General features: G+C 36.0%; 2 protein-coding genes across 12 annotated transcripts in view; both read right to left on the reverse strand.

The window, feature by feature from the left end:
- Positions 1-19,324, reverse strand: part of LOC108013786 (uncharacterized) — a 477,552-nt gene that overhangs the window by 405,779 nt on the left and 52,449 nt on the right. The gene's annotated exons all lie outside the window — the stretch shown is intronic.
- The window catches only part of LOC136117658 (uncharacterized), a 10,213-nt gene continuing 2,527 nt past the window's right edge, over positions 11,639-19,324 (reverse strand). Inside the window, exon 2 of the mRNA XM_065868640.2 lies at positions 11,639-19,324. This exon is cut by the window's right edge and continues 1,586 nt beyond it. Within this exon, the coding sequence (XP_065724712.1) occupies positions 13,077-13,571 (495 nt within the window). The 5' untranslated portion in view covers positions 13,572-19,324 and the 3' untranslated portion in view covers positions 11,639-13,076.

A 19,324-nucleotide genomic window follows, 5' to 3' on the forward strand; every position in this document is an offset into this window, starting at 1 on the left:
TTTAAACGAGTGGGTGAAAATTGTTAACACATTATCGTGCTTTTTACCTTTTTAACGAGGGGGTGAAAATTGTTAACAACATTACAACATATAACAATATATTTTTTTTCAATAAAAATATTAAAACTAAAACCCTAAAAATGGAGTCATTCGTTGCTTGTGATTTGTGCACCAAAAATGTGGAGCTGAGTGAGTTTGAAGCTCATTATGCTCAGTGCTCAAAGCTTCGGAATGCCTTCGAGGTTTTAATGTGTAAATCAAAAATAAGGTGTGACTTATGCTCTACCATAGTTCATAATTATGAATTTGACGAGCACTACCAAAATTGTAATGGACCTATAAATGCATTCAATGTTTTAATGAATGTTGAAAAACGGCGACCACAAAACAGAAGGCAAAATCATCTGGACGATCATCCCACAACATCATCAAATGCTCTCAAACGGATGAGAATGGATGAGGGTAAGGAAGTACTCAACCAAGGAAAAAAAGCTAAGATTAGCGAAAATAAAAATGATTTAAAATTAGAACTTTTATGTCCTACTTGTGGTGATAAATATCTTGCATCAAGGGAACGTCAACACATATTGACCTATAAGCATAAAAATGCATCAGCCAGAGAAGTAAAAAATAATGAAAACATAATTCTTCTTAACTCTCAAACTGTTTTTCCTGTTAGATCATATCGAATCAATAGTACAGTCCAAAACACTATTGATTTAAAAGATTTTTACCAGCATTGCCAAAAAAATATAATTGAAATTATAAAGCATTGCATGATAGAATATAGAGCCATTAAATTCAACCTAAGAGTTTATGGTACCTATATTAAACAAACAGACGAAGGAGTTACTGTTGAAACAACAAAACATTTTGGGACATCATATAAATCTGTATACCAAAATAAAAACATTATCGATGAACTTAATATGGCAGTAGATAGCTTATTAGCATCGAGCAGTGAGTTTCAAGAAAAAGACTCTGGTTGGGCAATAAAAAATTTCAATTATTTTGAAATTACTATAATAAAGCTAGAAAACATTCCTGCTAGCGAATACATTCAGGCCCCGAAGAATATAAGAGCCCTAAATGCACTTATAAACGTACAGAATACTGACGTATTTTGCTTCAAATGGTGCATACTGGCATTCATAGCTAACAAAACTCATGAGAGTGCTACCTTTAAAATGACAAAGCCCACAACTTACCACATTAATATTAATAATGAAATAATTGTATATGACGGAATAAGATTGGATTTTTCAGGAATCGAGTTTCCAATAACGAATAAAGGGATTATCCATTTCGAGAAAAATAATAAAGACTTTAGTATAAATGTTTATGAGATCGATGCTGATGGTGACAAAATTATCGGTCCAACGTTTATAACCAAATGTATTCAAACTAACCACATCAATATATTGGGAATAAGTAACGTAACCCAAGAAAGTATGCATTACTCTTACATTACAAGTGTAAAAAGATTATGGTACTCACAGCATTCCAAGGCCAAATCAGGAGGATATTTTTGTGATAACTGTCTACAGTTTTTCACAGTTAATAATACTATTCACAACAAACTTGAATGCGGAAAAGTGGGTTCGTTTTACCCTGAACCAAATACTACAACTTTATTCAAGGGCTTTCACAAAAAATTATCTCCTCCGGTGGTGATATATGCCGATATTGAGGCTGTTCTTGAAAACTATAGAACATGCCTAATTTCGTCTTCAACATCGTCAACAACAAAAGTGCAGAAGCATACTGCAAGTGCCGTATCATTTTATATAGCACATAAATATAATCCGGATCTTAACGAATTGTGGACTTATGAAGGTATGTAAAAAACAATAAATAATTAATTTCTTAGTATTTTAAAAACTTATTCAAATTTTGTATAATTTTATAGGCGCTGACTGCATACAAAAATTCTGCAAGTCACTAAAGGAAAAAACTACGAGCTTGTTTTACATGTACTGGTCGACCCCCAAAAACCCGATTGCTAGCACAATCCATGAACAGGAAGGAAATTGCTGTGCCTGTGAAAAGGAAATAAACGCTGACGACCTGGACAAATATTTTGATCAATTTTCTGGAAAATACATGGGTCCCATTCATAAAAATTGTAAGCCAAAGTACAAATTAAGTGATCCCTTCTTTCCTGTAGTATTTCATAACTTATCTAAATATGACATACATTTATTCATTACTGAATTAGAAGGAGACTTAAGCCCCATACCCTGTAATAAAGAGCTTTATATAGCGCTAACGCAGACAATTAAAATAAATGCATCAAATAGATATAAAATAAGATATATCGATTCGATTAGATTTTTAAATTCTAGTTTAGAAAAACTATCGAGCTACATGGAGGACAAAGATTTTAAAATTCTAAGTACTAAATTTCAGGGAGAAAAATTTAAGCCAATGCGTAGGAAGGGAGTTTTCCCTTCCGACTATTTAGATAGTTTTGAAAAATTTGAGGATACCCAGCTTCCTGACATTGCTAGTTTTTACAATTCTCTCAGCGAAGATAATTGTAGTATAGATGATTACAATTTTGCACAAAAGGTTTGGAAAACTTTCAACTGTAATACTATAAAAGATTATATAAAACTTTATTTAGAAAGTGATGTTTTAATTTTGACCGATGTTTTCGAAAATTTTAGAAAAATTTGTCAGAAAATTTATAAGCTTGACCCTATTAACTATGTTACAGCACCGCCAATATCTTGGGATGCTATGCTCAAGTATACAAATGTAAATTTAGAACTTATTAGCGACGGAGACATGTACAACTTTTTAAAAAGAGCGATAAGGGGTGGGTTAACTCAATGTACCCAAAGAATTTCTATAGCTAATAATAAATATATAACTAACTTTGATTCAAGTAAACCAAATAACTATCTCAGCTATATTGATGCAAATAATTTATATGGTTGGGCAATGAGTCAATGAATCGTTCGACTTGGATTTAGAATATCCTACTGATCGGCATGATTCACATAACTACTTGCCTTTCTGTCCAGAAAACAAAGTTCCTCCAGGAGGTAAGCAGAAAAAACTTATAGCTGATTTATCGAATAAAAGCGAATACATTATCCACTTAAAACAGCTTCAACTTTGTATAATTGGATTAATTGAGCCTTATATTGATTTAAACACTTATCAAAGAAAACTAGCCGAAAATGATTTTGAAAAAAAATTTTTTAAGTTAATGAATAATGCAGTATACGGCAAAAGAATGGAAAATGTCGCCAAGCGTAGAAGACAAAATTCGCCAGGCTTCAGGCAACGCATAGCTAGACATGTCTTCCATAGCGTTGAGATATTTGGGACAGATCTTGCAGCGATTGAATCAACACCATCAAAAATTATGTATGATAAGCCAATATACATAGGAGTTGCTGTTTTAGAATTATCTAAATGGTTAATGTATGAAGTTTATTATAATTTTCTATTACTTAAAAGTCCTTCTTCGAAAATAATTTATATGGATACAGATTCATTTATTTTATCTTCAGAGGAAGACTTTTACGAAACTATAAAAGAAAATCCTGAACGATTCGATACCTCAAATTATAAACTAGAAAACCAATTTAATATAGTTCAAGCTAATAATAGGGAACCTGGAAAAATTAAGGATGAACTACCTGCATGTTCATCCTTCATGACTTCTTTTGCTGGACTTAAGGCTAAGGCGTACTCTTGTTTAGTTGATAAGGAAGGAAACGAAAACGAATGTATAAAAATTAAAGGAGTTAAGAAATCAGTTATTATAAAACTGAATCATGAAGATTATATAGAATGTATAAAATATAAAAAAACATTTTATGGATCCCAGCGAGCTATTCGAAGTAGGTATAGAGGATATACTGAAATTATGAATAAAATAAGTCTTAATTATAAGGATGATAAGAGATATATTTTACCAGATAACTGTAATACAATGGCTCATGGTCATTATAATATTGAACATATATTAAGTAGTAACCAAAATTAAACCCATTATTAAATAAATTATTATATGTTTATATTATAAGAATAAAAAATTTAAAATAAATAGATAAAAAATTAAAGTTGTTATTTTTGCGTTTTATTACTTTAGCAGGTCATTTACAGATATCCATGAGTTGTGGCTGGAATCGAAATCGCTCCATTTTACAAGCACTTGATTATTTTTCCTTTTTAGTATTTTCTCTACTAGGAAAGCATTTTTGTCTTTTACTTTTTGAAGTTCCTCTTCATAAAATGACCCATTTATAGGGGTATCCATACAATCTTGTATTTCTTATGTTACGGGGTATGTAGACTTGACTTTTAAAACTTTAAAAACTTCTGTGGTCCAATTAGGTTCGTATCCCTTCATAAATGCTCCCTTGTATTTACTTATTCTAACAAAATCACCTACTAAAAATTTATGTTTTGGAAATATTTTTGGTATATTATATACTGATTTTAAAATAACCTCTTCATTTTTCGTGCAGACATCTATATGCTTCATTTTAATTGTTCGGTGATATAAATTATTGTATTGATTTACGAGATAATTGATGTTTTGAATCCACTTATATTTACCCAGCATACTAAACATTTTCCACATAAGATTTTTAATGTTCGATTAAAGCGTTCACATATAGAAGCCTTGAGATGCGTATAAGTATGATAATGATTTATATCAAATTTATCCATTAATTTCCTAAAAGTGGAATTAAAAAATTCTTTCCCTTGATCTGACTGAATATTCTTGGGTGTATTTTTACTCTATTTAAAAAAAGATTTTATTGCCTCTGCTACATCCAGGGCAGACTTTGACTTAACTGCCTCGGCGTATGCATACTTTGAGAACGTGTCAATAACGGTCAGTAAATATCTAAAACCCTTATTTTCTTTCCAAAACGGTATCATTTCAACCAAATCAATTTGCCAAGTGTCATTTATCCCCTTTTGAACGAATTTTCGCCGTATAAAGTTTTTTCACGCTGCCTTATGAATTTCATCGACAACTTGTTGTTTGCTCATCTTTAGGTGTTGATTTATTAGTGTTATTTTCATTTGATGACGATGGTTGCTCAGTCAATAATGCTTGCTTATATACAAGAACATCCCTTTTTATTTCTGTGCGCATCTTTTTTGAAATTTCAAAACATAATCGTGTTAAATCTATTTGCACATCCTTATCATAGGTACCTTCTAAATCATATAGTTGAATATCAAATTTTTCTAAAGATACACACTTAGGAATAATATATTTATTGTAAATATACTCGTATGTTACTTGCTGTCTTAATATGGAGTTCCAACATAAAAATGTAGTAAAAAATATGCCTAATCTTAGTAATGATCTCCCGGACTCAGAATCAAACACAATTTTGTTACCATACTGATTAATCACAAAAACTTGCTGATTATCTGATTTCCTAAATCTAAAGTTACATTTTATGGAGTGCAAGCACGGATGATCAATAATTGTATCAGGCATCAAGAAGTCATACTGGTCCAGTTTCAACTGTATAGATTTCTTATACGTAAGCAGTTGCATCCATTCGTCTTTGTCAAATCCAATGAAATTGTTTTTACTTTGCTGCATCCAAACCATCGGCAAAAATTTTCGAGTAGTTGACATACCACATTTCAATTTTAAGTTATGAACAACATAATACTCGAATCCAAAAATGACTTCGTGGTCCTGTTTCTTTCGAGAAGTTTTATTTCTTTTAGTTACACACTTGTCCATCAGGTAAGACTACTTTAAATAAACTGTAAATATGTTCTAGTCTTACCGGTATATAAAGGACAAAGCCCTAGCAAGCACACCTTCAGTTTATTAAAAAATCTCAACCAATGATGAACACAGTCGATCGTAATTCAAGCATTATAGTAGATTTTCAATATGTACTTGGTAACAACAAACAAGTTTTCGTTAAGGAGCTGGCTTTTATGCATGCTGGAACTGTTATACCTAATTTTTTCCATTTCAAAAAGCCATTTACAGTGGTCGGCATATGTATTTTGACAAAATAAAAGTTAAGTATACTCATAACTTGAATTTACTTCTTGTAAACTATAGGCATCAATGGAAAGGTAATTTCAATGCCGTTTGAATGATACAATACATTTCTTTACCCATTCAGTACTTATTGAAAAGGACAAATTTGTGTAAATCAACTTTTAAATTTTTTTTTCAAACTTTTTTCCTCGTCTTGAAAACTTAAATTTTTTGATGCAAAAAGTTTCTTCAAACAAAAACAATAGTAACTGCAAAAAGAATTTTTCAAAAATCATTTTTCTTATATTTTTTATGAATTTTTGAAAATGCTTAAAAACAGGCATTTGAGCCATATTTTTCTCTTTTTCATACAAATTTTTTCCGACATTGTCACCTTCAAAAAATCATAAAAAATATAAGGAAAATGATTTTTGAAAAATTCTTTTTGCAGTTACTATTGTTTTTGTTTGAAGAAACTTTTTGCATCAAAAAATTTAAGTTTTCAAGACGAGGAAAAAAGTTTGAAAAAAAAATTTAAAAGTTGATTTACACAAATTTGTCCTTTTCAATAAGTACTGAATGGGTAAAGAAATGTATTGTATCATTCAAACGGCATTGAAATTACCTTTCCATTGATGCCTATAGTTTACAAGAAGTAAATTCAAGTTATGAGTATACTTAACTTTTATTTTGTCAAAATACATATGCCGACCAGTGTAACATAAAAGAATTGGATAATAGAGCTCTTAAGCAGCAGCACCTTAACCAGCAGAACGTAAACGGATTGGATTGGTCAGCTGGAGATATTTCATACACAAGTCTTGAAGAAATACTCACACCACTCAATAAGTATCACACAGTTCTTGTTCGTGGTGAAATTAAAAAGAATTTTTTTAATCCAGTATTTATCAACAAACATTATCGATATAGATGTTGGAAGAAGTTTAACTCAACTACCCAATTTTTTTACGAATTGTAGAATACACAAGAAAAAACTTCCACTTCGATGTTCATTAAATAATTTATTTAAGCTGTTTGTATTCTTAGAAAACACCAATTATGAAATATATAGTAATGGTGACACATGTGTTTAAAATTTAGTAAAAAGAAATTCATGGTCCTATCAGGTTGTCTCTTATTATGGATTCTTTTAAGAGATTTTTTGGAAATGATCCCCGTAAAAATGGATACACGCAACTTATTTATTGTAATTATTGCGGATCTGATACTCATTTCGAGAAGAACTGCTCCAAGAAACGCGATCAAGAGTATATTAATAAAACCTAGTATAACTTAAAAACATTATATAAGCAATTAGTAATAATATAAAATATTAAAATTCATTCCGAATAAGATTTTTTTAATAAAATATGTTTACACAATTTATACATCCTTTTACAATGCTTATTTGTGGACCCGCAGGATCGGGAAAAACAACCTTTTTAGAAAATCTAATCACCAAAAAGAATGATCTTTTTAATATTTCAATAGATCGAATTATTTGGTGTTATGCAGAGGAGAGTGCCAAGCCCAATTTCGAAAAGATTGAATATTTTAAAGGAGTCCCTGAAACAGTTGAAAATGAAACGAATGATCCAATTCTTTTAATATTGGATGACTTGATGATGGGAGCCTTTAATAAAAATGTGTGTGAGCTGTTTACAAAAGGATCACACCATAGGAATTTATCAGTAATAGTGGTAACTCAGAACATATTTCAAAAATCTTCGCACACCAGAGATATTTCACTAAATACCAAATACATTGTTGCTTTCAAAAATCCTCGTGATAAGCTTCAATTTCAATGTTTAGCAAGACAAATTTACCCAGAAAACCCCACGGAGCTATTTAGAATATATAAAGAAGTAACGGAGCAACCTCACGGATAATAACTTATTGATCTCACTCAGGGCATTAACGATCTCTTAAGATTTAGATCTGACATTTTTAATTCAGAATATTCTGTGTGCTATTCAAATGAAAATGGTTTACAAAAAGAGCCTAAATCGCTTGAAAGCGAACAAACATTTATTGTATGTGCTCAAAAAGGCCGACAATAGACTACGTAAGGCAATTATAAGCAATAGTAATAGTGACCTGGTAAAAGCAATAGTAGAGATTGTATTGAACACATTACAGGGAAACCATAAAGATACTAAATCCCATCTTAATGCTCTATAGAAGGACAAAAATTCAATGCGCTACCTTTCGTGCCCAAAGCGTACATTAAACTCTAAGAGAAAACTCCTTTTTCAAAAAGGGGGATTTCTACCGATTCTAATAACCTCATTGCTTTCTGGAATTTTTGGAAAACTATTAAAAAATGATTAAGAATAAACATAATTTAAGCAAAGTAATTTTAATGCATCCTAACAGCTATCAGAAATTGATAAACAATGATAGAGGAAATGAAATAATAAATATAAAATTTTTACCAATATTAAATAATAACAAAATAAGTGATTTCGATAAATGGATCAAAATTCGTCAAGAATTAAGTTTATATCAAAATAAAAAACGTAATAAATCATGGAATTTTCAAAATGAACAAAAAGCGAATCCTATTACAACCAAAACAATTGAATCCCAAACCACTGATTGGATTGATATAAAACCCAGCACATCAAAATCAACATCAATGTACGATCACTCACGTCCGGAAAAATTTGAGTTTCCCGATTTACCACCTGAAAGTGATGATGAGGATTTTAGTTCAAATAAAAAAGAAAATGTTGTATCAGATAAACGAAAAGTGAGTGATACCTCTTTTTTAGATAGTCAAACAGATAAAAAGAAAATAGGATTAGAGAAACCAGTGCTCAAAGTGAAGCTTAATGAACGACAACGCAAATTCAAAGCAAAACTACAAAAATTTAAAACGGAAACTTTACCTTATCAAAATTTTAAATATGTAACAGGACGTGAAAGGTTAATGCGATCGGTTAGAACAAAAATTCCAATACAAACTGGTAAAAATAAATTAAATTGGATTTCGTATCATTAACTTCCATAAAAAATCGTTGAAGAAACCGAGTTTGTTAGTCTTGTAAATGCTGAAAAATTTAGGTATAAAAATGTATCCGTTCAAACGAATATTCCTGAAAATGGATTGATTTTTATTTACACTGACATAATAAAACCAAGGTCAGTAGGTAGTAAAAGACCGCGATGTCTTCGTGTAATGCATTATAATGGAAAGGAAAAAAATATTCAATTTAAAAATATTGAATATTACCCTTTGGACATATGGTCACCAAATGAAATCTCAATACTAATTACTGATTCCAATGGATATAAGGTACCATTTGAAACTTCAGCTGTTCAGATTTTCGTTACTCTTCACTTTAGAAGAAAAAGATGGTCAGGACTATAAATAATGCATACCCAAATATTATTTATTTAGAACCAAAATAGTCATCATGGTGAAATCTTATCAGGATTATTATGTAAATCAGTGTGGTGAGGGCTTAAGCAACATCGGAAGTCTTTACATATCTCCGCATATAGTGCAACAAGGACGAGGAATCGGAAATTTTTTTAGCGGTCTTTTTAATTACATAAAGCCACTTTTTCTTTCGGGCATAACTGCTATAAAAAATCAGGCTGCTGAGACTGGTAAGGCTGTAATCAATGAATTTGGGAGAAAGCCTTTAAGAAATATAATTCAAGAACAAAGTAAAATTGCTTTACAAAATCTTTCAAATAAAGCAATTGATAAAATTACCCGTTTTCAAAGTGGAAGTGGAAAAAGAAATAAAAGGCTAGGTAATAGGAAAAAACGACTTCATTATACATCTAAACGACAACGTAAACATACCCAAACGCAACATAAAAAAAAAAATCAACAAGAAAATTAAATATTAAAGATATTTTTTCTAAAGCAAAATGAGTACGCATATCGAATGTATGAAAAGTGAATTAGATTTGTTTGTGGCACACCCCACGCAAAGTTATATTCTAAGAACTGAAGAAGTCTCATACAATCCAATTGCTTCTTTGGACGGCGCCTCTTCAATCGAATTTGTTTGCTTGGGAAATGGTGAAACGTATCGATATTTATCAAGTGTTTATTTACGACTTGTTGTGCAACTTAAAAAAATGATAACAACAGCATTGAAGGAAATGCTGTTGGTGTTGTAAACAATATTCTACATTCAATATTTAAAAGTTCGTCAGTTTATTTAAATAATATACTGGTATCGCAAAGTGATAATAATTATCACTATAGAGCGTATTTGCAAACAATTTTAAACTATGGGAGTGACGCCTCTGAAAGTCACTTGGCCTCCCAAGGTTATTTTCCCAATTTTGGAAGAATAACAGCAGGGAAATATGTTTATTCTGACTCGAATGAAACCCCTAAAAATATGTTTCAAAATAGTAACAAGGTTGAGTTATTCGTTCATGGAGATATTTTCAATCAAACAAAACTGCTTGTTAACCATGTTGATTTAAGAATTAATTTCAATATTGAAAAACAGCGTTTTATTTAATGGAAACTGGTACTGAATCAAATTTAAAGATACTTGAAGCACAACTTTTCATGAACCACATAACAGTTAACCCAAGCATTTTATTGGCTCATCATCATGTTTTACAAACAAAAAATGCTCTGTACTCATTCAGCAAGGTTGAAGTCAAATTATTTACAATATATCCGGGCAACAACACACTGTCGATAGACAACGCAGTTATTGGTCAAATACCAAATTTTCTGGCCTTTTCTATGGTTAAAAACCGCCCATTTCAATTTGAACATTTTAAAATTCAACGCTTTAACCTATTGGTTAATGGAGTTCAAGTTCCTTCCCAGGCTCTGGAGTTCGATTACTCGAACGCTGAAAAGGTTCAAAGCTCAAGATGTTATAACATGCTTTTTAGATCATGTGGAATTAAACATTACGATCGTGGACTACAAATTACCAAGGAAATGTTTGATTCAAACAGTTTTATATTAGCCTTTGACTTAACTGCTGATCAATCAAATTCATATATATGTTCAAATTTAATCTCTCAAGGTACTATAAGAATCGAAGGAAGATTTTCGGAACCACTTGCTGAAGCAGTTACTTGCTTGGTATACTCAATGGTATATTCAATGATTGATATTGATAAGCATAGAAATATTCGTACGCTCTTTTAAAATGAATACTTTACAAATTGAACATTTTCTTTCTAAGCATTCAAAGACAAAATCTATTTTTAAAGGAGTTTTTCCTTCGGGTAGGTTACCAAAAACTATTTGAAAGTATCCCGCACTAATAATTGCGAATACCGACACTTCAGATCAACCTGGAACTCATTGGATTGCATTTCATTTTGATAGTCGTAGGTCAGCAGAATTTTTGGATTCATATGGTCAATATCCCCAGAAAAAAGAATTTTTAAAATTTTTAAAATCTAACGCTTATAAATTTTTTTTTAATAAGCAACAGCTGCAGGGACAGTTTTCTAACACTTGCGGAAATTATTGTATGCTGTACGGTATTTTTAAAAGTAAAAAGAAAACACTACATTTTTTTTAAAGAAAATTCAAGAAAAACGACTATTCATTAAATGATAAATTTAATAATAAAAATGTTCAAGAACCATTTAAAAAAAAAACATATATTTAAGTAAAATTAATTCGTTTTATTTATGGTTTTGGAGCAATACGATTGTTTAACTTATAATATTTAATCATTAGACTAAGGGCTTCCTCTTTTAGTGCAGGCAGCATATGACACTGACATGTGTCTGGTCCAGATGAGGCATCATCGTCGCTCCAGGGACAAAGTTTATAATGGAATCCAAATTTTGAATGGATCAACTTTTTTTTCCTCCAAATCCTCCAAAGTAGCTTTTAGGAACTCCATCCTTTGTAGGTGTTGCTCGAAAAGCATACATTCAAATTGCATCAAGAATAGTTCTATCTGTTGAGCGTACATTTTTAAGGAAAACTATTTCTTTTTGAGACTGATTTAAGACTGTTGTTGGATTTAAAAACTCAGCTCTTTACATTGAAGAATCTTATTTACTTTACTTATTTACTGATAAAAATTCAATTTGAGCGCAACTATATCTGTTCAGATCTTTTCCTTTATATACCATATGAGTTATTCCATTCTCATTTAATTTCCTAAATGGTGTCTTTGTAGAAAATTTGTTCACATAACTTTTAGGTAGAAATATCAAAACATCGTCCTTATCAGTTAAATACAGAGCTATTTTAGTTCTATATGGTGTCTTTTTCAGCTTACATCCAGTGATCTTATACTCAAATCCAATACATAGATTTTCAATTTTTGTGTAGCCAATCACAGGCTTCACGTCATTTAACGTCTCTAAGAAGTCCTTTCAAATTCAACAAAATTAGGTGATAAAGTATTTACTTTTAATTTATATGCATACCATTTTTGATCAGCGTAAGATTGGATTCGTTGTGCACTAGTACCTAACTGTTGTATACAAATTCTTTAACCAGAAATTACATGGTCTTTTATACTTGTCAAAAACTATACATTTCTATCAATTCATGTGGAGTAAATGAGATAACAATAAGTCTTCATTATATGTACAAAAATACTTATTTAAACTATGTAATACTTGAGAATAAAGTCAGAAATACATATCAGTATGTCTGTCTCTTTTTATATTTATATAAATCTTTCAATAGCATTAAAATAAAGTTAGTATATATAACATAAGAATTATCCCTCAAATGCTATATAAGATACATTTTTTATAGAAAAGTCAGTTTATTTTTAAAAACATCGAAATGGGGAAGTATCATTGCGAGTTGTGTTCAGAAACAAAATCCTTTACTACTCGCAGCGGCCTAAAAGCGCATACATTAAAAATGCACAACTTCGCCTATCAGAAATCGAAATCCTCCTTTTATTATTGTTATTTCTGTCCTAAAGTACGGAAAATTTGGTTGCGATACGACTTTAATATGCATCGTCTATTGGTTCACAACGCAGAGCTAAAAAGTATTTGTAAGGCAAAGAAAAATTGTTCAATAAATAAAAAACAATTATAAGCCCTCAATTTTAAAATAGTTTTTTCCTTATTTTTCTTTATGCATTGTGTATTTATAATTAAAAAGTTAAGAATCTAGATCAAATAAAACATCTAGTAATGCGTCGTCATCTCCATCATCCAGCAAAGTTAAATAATGGTTAGACGGTGGCGGTTGAGGTCCCATAAGTTCTTCAAAGATGTGGTCGTCGTTAGGAAGAACCTCATCTTCTGGCCTGGATAGGTCGTCGTCGAATTGAAATTCCTGTGCACACTGAAATACATCTTCACCTTCTTTGTGTGTGATAAGGGATTCCAAAAAAGCCTGCGTAGTAGTCTCCAATGGAAACTGGCTCCACTCAAGAGACTCCAATCCTGGGTCCCTATTTTGGGTCGACGATGCAGCCGGTTGAAATACGCTTTGTAGAAGGCGATTAACCGAATCTTCTGCTTCGGAAACCTGCACAAGGTCCAGATCCGAGTTTTCGATTATTTCAAGATCAGAATCTAGCGTGGGTGGTAATTCCAGGTTGTCAATCTCAACCTCGTTTTCCGAATCGATAAATTCTACGGTTAGATCCATAGGTATGCAGTACTGAGGTATTTGAAGAACTGAGTGGTGTCATTTTTATAGTCCAGAATGTTCACTTAACAGGTTGACATCTACAGGGAGTGCATACAGGCATGTTGTACTCCTAGAATCAATCCGATTGGTTCTCGAAAATAAGGAGCAGCCCAATACCCCAGTAGAATGGTTATTAGAAGGAAAACGAACACAAGGATTGATAACAAGTTACCGGGGGGTGAACGTGGTGTATGAGGGGTCTGGATGTAGGTAAATATCGAAGGTGTGTACCTTCGACATAGGTTAAGGAAAGGCAATCTCTGTGTAAGCAAGATATGAATAAATGGATCTACAGCTGATACCTTGCTCCCAGTCTATCACTGACGCACCCAGTCTATCACTGACGTTCATTAGCAGGATCCTGGACGAGCTGAGCAGCGACCTGAAAGGACGGAGCAACGTGGTGATCGGAGGCGACTTTAACGTCTGGGCCGAGGAAGAGGGAGCCCCCTCTGTACCAACGCCAGGGGGCGTACCATCCTTGAACCTATTGCATCGCTAGACATCGTCCTGTTGGATGAGGGCTCCCAGCACACCATCAACAGAGCTGGGGCCGGTTCAATCATCGACCTATCGTTCACGGCCAGCGAACATGAGGCTATCCTGCTGACAGCTACCGTGCCAAAGCCAGCCGATGACCGGGCCAAGAAAAGCCTACAGCCAGGACACCTTTAAGCCACAGACCTTTGCCAGTGCACTAGAAGGATTGTCTCTGTCTCTGAGTTGGACTCGGCAGATGAAGCAGCATCCTTGAACCTATTGCGTCGCTGGACATCGTCCTGTTGAACGAGGGCTCCCAGCACACCTTCAACAGAGCTGGAGCCGGTTCAATCATCGACCTATCGTTCACGGCCAGCGAACATGAGGCTATCCTGCTGACAGTTGCCGTGCCAAAGCCAGCCGATGACCGGGCCATATTTGGTCCCGAACGGTGCAGTGAATACCCTTCTATCCCTCCATCCGGGTGCGGTAGCATCGCTGTACAACACGTGCCTGCTGGAAGGGACCTTCCCCGACAGGTGGAAGCGCCAAAAACTTCTTCTCCTGCCAAAGGCAGGGAATCCAGCGCGTGAAGCCTCTTCTTATAGACCCATCTGCCTGCTGGACACTATAGGCAAGGTCTTCGAAAGGGTCATTGCAACAACGCTTAACGCTGCTATGGAGGATACCGGTGGACTCTCTTCCAACCAATACGGTTTCCGGAAAGGAAAACCGACACTGGACGCGATTGAGATGGTCACCAACACTGCTTATAAAGCCATCGCTGGTACCAGATGGAAGGGTGGGACGAAGAAGTATTGTCTAGTGGTCACGCTGGACATACGGAACGCGTTCAACTCAGCCGATTGGGGGAGGACACTGGAGGTATTACGCTCCTTCAACATCCCGGAATACCTGTTGAATGTAGTGCACAGCTACCTCAGCAAAAGGGAGCTGCTCCTAGAAACCTCTATGGGCCCAAGGACTTACGAGGTGACAGCCGGTGTTCCTCAGGGCTCGGTACTGGGCTTTGGAACACAATGTAGGACGGAGTTCTGAAGCTCCCACTGCCGAGCAGAACCAATATTGTTGGCTTTGCAGATGATGTCGCGCTGGTTGTGGTGGCCAAGGAAGTTGTTGCCGTGGAAGCAAACTGCGCAATTCGAGCAGTGGAGGAGTGGCTCTCAGTGGCGGACCTAGAAAACAGAAGCGGTGCTGATCTCAAGCAGGAAAGCAGTGAAGTCGGCGCATATCCAGATCGGAGGGACAACGATACCATCTGAGCGTGCCATAAGGTACCTGGGAGTCATGCTGGACATCCGCCTCTCCTACCGCAAACACTTAAATTAGGTAAACAAGAAGGCAAGTGAGACCATAGGATCGCTCTGCAGGATCTTGCTGAACACCAGGGGACCGAAGCAGGACAGACGTAGGCTCCTCGCGACCTTAGTCATGTCGAGATAATCAAGATAATATGTAAAAAAAAAACGGAAGCTATAATTTGTTTCATATTATTTTCCCACCAATTTTCCGATGGTGAATTGGTCTTATCGCGCTATTTTATTTTCTTTCCTCTGCGCTTATCTAAAGCTTCGAATGAACATTTTCTACATTCAACTTACTTCATCTTGTAAACAATGTCTCCCTGCAGTTGTTGTTGGTTGTTGGTTGCTAGTTTGTTGGCAAAATCAAGTTTCGGCAGCCAATTGTTTGTTGCTGGTTATGTGAGTACATTGCGCATGCTAAATGTGCAGACTTTGGGCATTGTAAGGCCCAAATTGCTGATCGCACTAGATCTAATGCTAACCTGGACTGGTCGTACCCTACATGCCTGGATTTACGGACTTATTAGGTCGATTTAATATCAGCGACTCCAACCTTAAAAGTCAAATTCTTCTAAGTCAATCATCATTAAATATAAATCGTAGTCCTACACTGCCTAATGCCTTTTTACATGTTCCAGATCTCTCGACCAACCTCTCTCTTCCCAGCCAAGCTATGTGTCGTGCGATGAGGATGATCCCAATTAGAACGAGCCATCAACGAATGGCTGATGGTTCAGTCGTCATCTAGCTTTCTTTGCGTTCAGACGTGCTTAAAATTCTCGCTATGTTACTTCCCCGCTGTCCCGAGTGCAATAACGATATTACATTGGCCCAGCTTCGCGCTTCGGATGCTGTTCGCTGTTCATCTTTGTGCCGTCGCGCCTATCATACTTCTTGCGTAGCCCTACCGGACGATGTGCTCAAACTTTTATTAAATCCAAACATACTGTGGCAATGTGATAGCTGTGTGGTTGCGAATGATTCGCATTCTAAAACTGACGAATTTGATGATAAATTGAAAGCCCTGAAGCGCTTATATCAGGGCCTTCATTACAAATTCTTGGAGGCGTTCCCCCCTGAAGGTGATGCATTGACTCAGAATTTAACTGTAAATCCCAAACCTCGTCTACCGAGGCCTACCAACGTAGCTGCAGCTCCCCAGTCATATGCGGGTGCTGCTGCTACGTCTTCGGCGGTCGTTGACCCTTCGAATCATGCTCTGGATTTTGAGAGAGGAAATTTCATACAGATTCGAAATAAGAAGAGAAGGAAGAACAACAAGCTCAATAAACATGTTGTTGGAGTGGCTCCTAATGCCGAAGATCTTCATGTTTTGCCGACCAAGAAATTTTTGCATGTCGAAAAGTTTGCAACTGATACAGAGCCGAATGCAGCTTTAAAATATGTGCCCACCAAGCTTAAGGTGCATGCTAGTTCTCTCATTGTTGTAAAACTTGTAAAAAAAAAGATGTTGACGTTACAACCTTAAAGTTTGCAAATTTCAAGCTTGGTATCCCCGATCACCTATACGATTCAGTCTTCAAAAACGATTTCTGGCCGAACTCAGTTAAGGTCAAAAGATTTATTCACAGAGAACGGGCCATTGTGGTAGGGGATAGAATATTATCTAAAACCCCTAATGTTCGACGCCACTGGCGTCGATATTTTTGCGGGACATCCCCTGCAAGCCTTTCCTCATTTGTCGCAACAACATCGACAGTTTCTTGAATTTCTCACTGCACCCTCATCATCTTCTGTCTCTCTCCTAACGCACCATCAACAACATCAGCCGGAGCTTTTGTTTTCCGCTTTGCGCTACATTCGCTGTCCGCCTGCGCTCTCATCATCTTGCGCCTCTCTCCCGTTGCACCATCAACAACATCAGCTGGAGCTTTTGTTGTCCGCTTTGCGCGACATTCGCCGACCGCCTGGCTCTAATATCGGAGCGCTCCTCGGAGTTGCGCTCACATCATTTTCCGTTGCTCTCCTGGCGCTTCATCAACAACATCAGCCGGAGCTTTTGTTGTCCGCTTTGCGCGACATTCCCTGTCCGCCTGGTTCTAGTATCGACGTGCTCCTCGCAGTTGCGCTCTCATCATCTTGCACTTCTTTCCCGTTGCACCATCAACAACATCAGCTGGAGCTTTTGTTGTCCGCTTTGCGCGACATTCGCCGTGCGCCTGGCTCTAGTATCGGAACGCTCCTCGGAGTTGCGCTCACATCATTTTCCGTTGCTCTCCTGACGCTTCATCAACAACATCAGCCGGAGCTTTTGTTGTGCGCTTTGCGCAACATTCGCTGTCCGCCTGGTTCTAATATCGGCGTGCTCCTCGGAGTTGCGCTCTTATCATCTTGCGCCTCTCTCCCGTTGAACCATCAACAACATCAGCTGGAGCTTCTGTTGTCCGCTTTGCGCGACATTCGCCATCCGCCTTGCTCTCATATCGGCGCGCTCCTCGGAGTTGAGCTCTCATCATCTTGCGCCTCTCTCCCGAAGTACCTAGAACATCGGCTGGATTCTTACTCTTCATTAGGTTAGAACCCGCTCATTGAAAATATGTTCTCTACATATTCCCCGCTGAAGTTAAACCAACATCGGATGCTGCTATCATCGGGCTCTGATACTAATAAGCTCAGCGCTTCTTTTGGGATAGCGCTCTCTTTTATGAGTAGTCGGATACACTCTTGACTGTGCTCTTCACCGCATCTCTTTATTGATGCAATTTCTTCTGGGCTCTTTGGATGGCCGTCACAGACCAGCATTTGGATGTTGAGAATTCCTCTTCAACAATATGCGCTGACTGGCAACCTGCTAGGGGCTTGTCTGCAGTAAACTCAAACAGCCATCATTCAGGAAATAATGGCCTGAAAATATACTTTCAAAATATATCCGGATGAGAACTAAAACGCAGTCTGTCTTTATGAATTCTTCCAAAAGTAACTATGACATTATCATACTGGTTGAGACTTGGCTAAATTCTAACTTTAGTTCGAATGAATTCTTCGATCCTAAATTATTCTAAGTTTTTCGTGAAGATAGAGACTTCTGCAGAATGCAGTGCGAGAGAGGAGGTGGTGTCATCGTAACTGTTAGCGGTAAATTCTTTTTCACTGTAATTCGACTCCCTTCTGAACCAATTGGCGGTGACGGTGTCTGGCTCATCCGGGAAGATATCGATTCTGGCTGCCTATGTTCCACCTGGCAGTGATTCTGGGCTTTACCAGGCTCACTTAGACAACATCTCTAACATCCATGCCAGCTTGGAGGATTCTGATGGCATATGTGTGGCAGGAGACTTGAACCTCAGCTGTTTTCTGGACGTGGGACCCACAAGCATCTGCTATGGTGCCCGGAAATGTTCATTATTCACATGAAATAATTGTCATTGATGACTTTGATGACATTGATGACCAAAGGTACTCAACATGACCACACCCAACAAATCAAGCAGTAGCCGAGTTGGGAACAGTACCAGGCGCTCAGTAGCACCCACTGCATATGAGAATGGCTGATCAGCATATTATATGTCTCACTAACTCACCGTCTCACCGACTCAACGGCACACTGACCGGCCAATGCAGTCAGCACATTTTGCAGTGTCTGCCGAGCCAACTACACAAACTGCTACCATAATCAAAACTCCCTGACCTACCTACCTACTTAAGAATATAGCTCATTCACTAATCATTATACTAAACTTCCGTGTTCCAAGTAGTATATAAACATGTACCAAATGAAGAATAAATCAGTTATCAACACACCTCTTAACTTCGAGGTTCTACTTCCTACATCTGGGAATAGGGCTCGTAATACACTATCTCAACTAGCAGCTAACCACGTTAGCTCTACCTCAGCGCAGTTCCGCATCGCCTGTGGTCCGGCATCACAGTAACCATCGTTACCGT

This window comes from Drosophila suzukii, unplaced genomic scaffold (genome assembly GCF_043229965.1).
Source record: "Drosophila suzukii unplaced genomic scaffold, CBGP_Dsuzu_IsoJpt1.0 scf_7, whole genome shotgun sequence".
NCBI lineage: Eukaryota > Metazoa > Arthropoda > Insecta > Diptera > Drosophilidae > Drosophila > Drosophila suzukii.